Here is a 1911-nt window from a genome sequence, read left to right as displayed (position 1 = left end):
GTGGGTGGGGCTCAGGGTGGGCAGGGCTCAAGCTTAGAGTGCCTGTCCAGCCGGTGTGAAGCCCTGAAGACAAATCACAATATTGCCAGAGTGGAGGGAGTTTGGAGGCAGTGAAGGGCAGATAAAGGAGATTCATTGTACAACCTGAACACACCACAGGAAGAGTCAAAGGAAGCACTTGGTCCACATTTAGGGTGCAGACATGAGCTTTAGGCTTAAGCGATAAACTGGGCAGGGCAGAGAGGCATGCATTGAACAGTGCAGGCCCGCTGATGCCTGCTTGATTACTATCTCAGTTCTGGTTCTGTGAGGGTTTCTGGAGAATTTGTTATCACTGTTGTTAATCGAGGGGAGCAGGCTGTTCTCCCAAAAGCAGATTCTTCCTGGATTCTAGGGTGCAGCCGACCTTCCTAGATAGTTGTCATCATTTGGGTGTGGTCTGTCCTTGGAGGGGATGTTGCTGTCCCTGTCCTTGTGGGGCAGTTTTGCTCCCTTATCATAAATATGTTATACATAGATTCTATCCTGGAACCCAAGGTAATTGCAAGACAGAGATTCCAAGAAAAAGGGACAGGTGCAAAATGGAAGCTGGGAGGCCCAGCCTTTCTCTTGCTTTAGTTCCCTTGAGGGTCCCAATGTGGGTCTAGAGTCAGTCCATGGCGGGGGGGGGGGGCGCTGGCCTGGAGGTTTGAACTCAGGCCTTAGTTTTTTTGCTCAAGGCTCGTACCCTGACACTTGAGCCACAGGTCCACTTTCAGCTTTTTGGTGGTTCCTTGAAGATAAGTCTCAAAGTTTTTTGCCTTGGCTGACTTCAAACTATGATTCTCAAATCTTAGGTTCCTGAATAGCTAGGATTACAGGTGTGACCCACCAGTGCCTGGCTGGAATTTACTTTTTTTGTTAGTTCTGTGGGCTTGAACTCTAGGGCCTGAGCACCATTCCCTAAGCTTCTTTTGCCCAAGGCTAGCACTCTCACACTTGAGCTAGGATTACAGGTGTGAGCCACTGGTAACCATCTTGGAATTTACATTTTTAAGAAATAATTTTTTTTGAGGGGGTGGGTGGGTGGATGGGACAGGGTAATGCTCTGTAGTCCACACTAGCCTGGAACTCACACTCCACTTGCTGGGATTACAGGCCTGCACCACCATGCCTGGCAGTAATTATTTCAATTGTATGGGTTTATGGAGTACAGTATGAGAATCTGACATGTGTACGTAGCATGGGGTGATCGAATCAGGGTAGCATTACCCTCTCCTGAAACATTAAAAAAAATCTTCTGCTAACCTGTTATGACTGTGGATGTTTATGGGGCGCCATGGGAAGTTTCAACACGTGTCCACCATGTGCGCGGATCCCCTCAGCAGAGTTTCCCATCCCAGCATGACTTTGCCTCTGGAACCTTGCAGCTACTATAAAATGGAGAGCAGGTTCCAGTGAACCACAGGGACCCCCAGGGCTCCCCCACCGCGGGATTTACACTTTTTAAGACCTCCCAGCAGGAAAGACAGAACATTTTTATGGGACAGTTACAGCTCACAGGTCACTGGTTGGCGAGCCCCCAGAGGATGCTAGGGCACTTCCGGTCCCTCTCGGGCTTAAATACAACACGATGCCCCGCCCCCTCAATCCCCGCCTCCTGACGTCACTCCCTCCCGTAGCGTTCATTGGAGCAATTTGGGCATGCGCACTCCTTCCGTACAGCCTGGGACTCCACACGCGACCCGGAAGGCCTTGCTGCCACACTACAGAGCCGGCGTGAAGCGCTTCGATGGCGGAGGGAGCGGCGGAGGCCCTGACAGACAGCGGTGGCGACGGCGATTCGGGAGTCAGCGCGTCGGAACGGGGAGTGGCGCCCATTAAAGCTCAGTGAGTCGCCCGAGCAAGCCGGGGGTGGGGGTGGGGCGGGGG

At 52.1% G+C, this 1911-nt stretch overlaps 1 protein-coding gene across 1 annotated transcript in view; it reads left to right on the top strand.

Moving 5' to 3' along the window:
* The first annotated feature begins 1710 nt into the window (after positions 1–1710).
* The window catches only part of Dus3l (dihydrouridine synthase 3-like (S. cerevisiae)), a 6193-nt gene continuing 5992 nt past the window's right edge, over positions 1711–1911 (top strand). Inside the window, exon 1 of the mRNA XM_013022941.1 lies at positions 1711–1869. Within this exon, the coding sequence (XP_012878395.1) occupies positions 1772–1869 (98 nt within the window). The 5' untranslated portion in view covers positions 1711–1771. The remainder of the gene's footprint in view (positions 1870–1911) is intronic.

Source organism: Dipodomys ordii, unplaced genomic scaffold (assembly GCF_000151885.1).
Source record: "Dipodomys ordii isolate 6190 unplaced genomic scaffold, Dord_2.0 Scaffold64, whole genome shotgun sequence".
In the NCBI taxonomy this organism is placed as follows: Eukaryota; Metazoa; Chordata; class Mammalia; order Rodentia; family Heteromyidae; genus Dipodomys; species Dipodomys ordii.
This window is presented reverse-complemented; position numbering and strand designations above follow the sequence as displayed.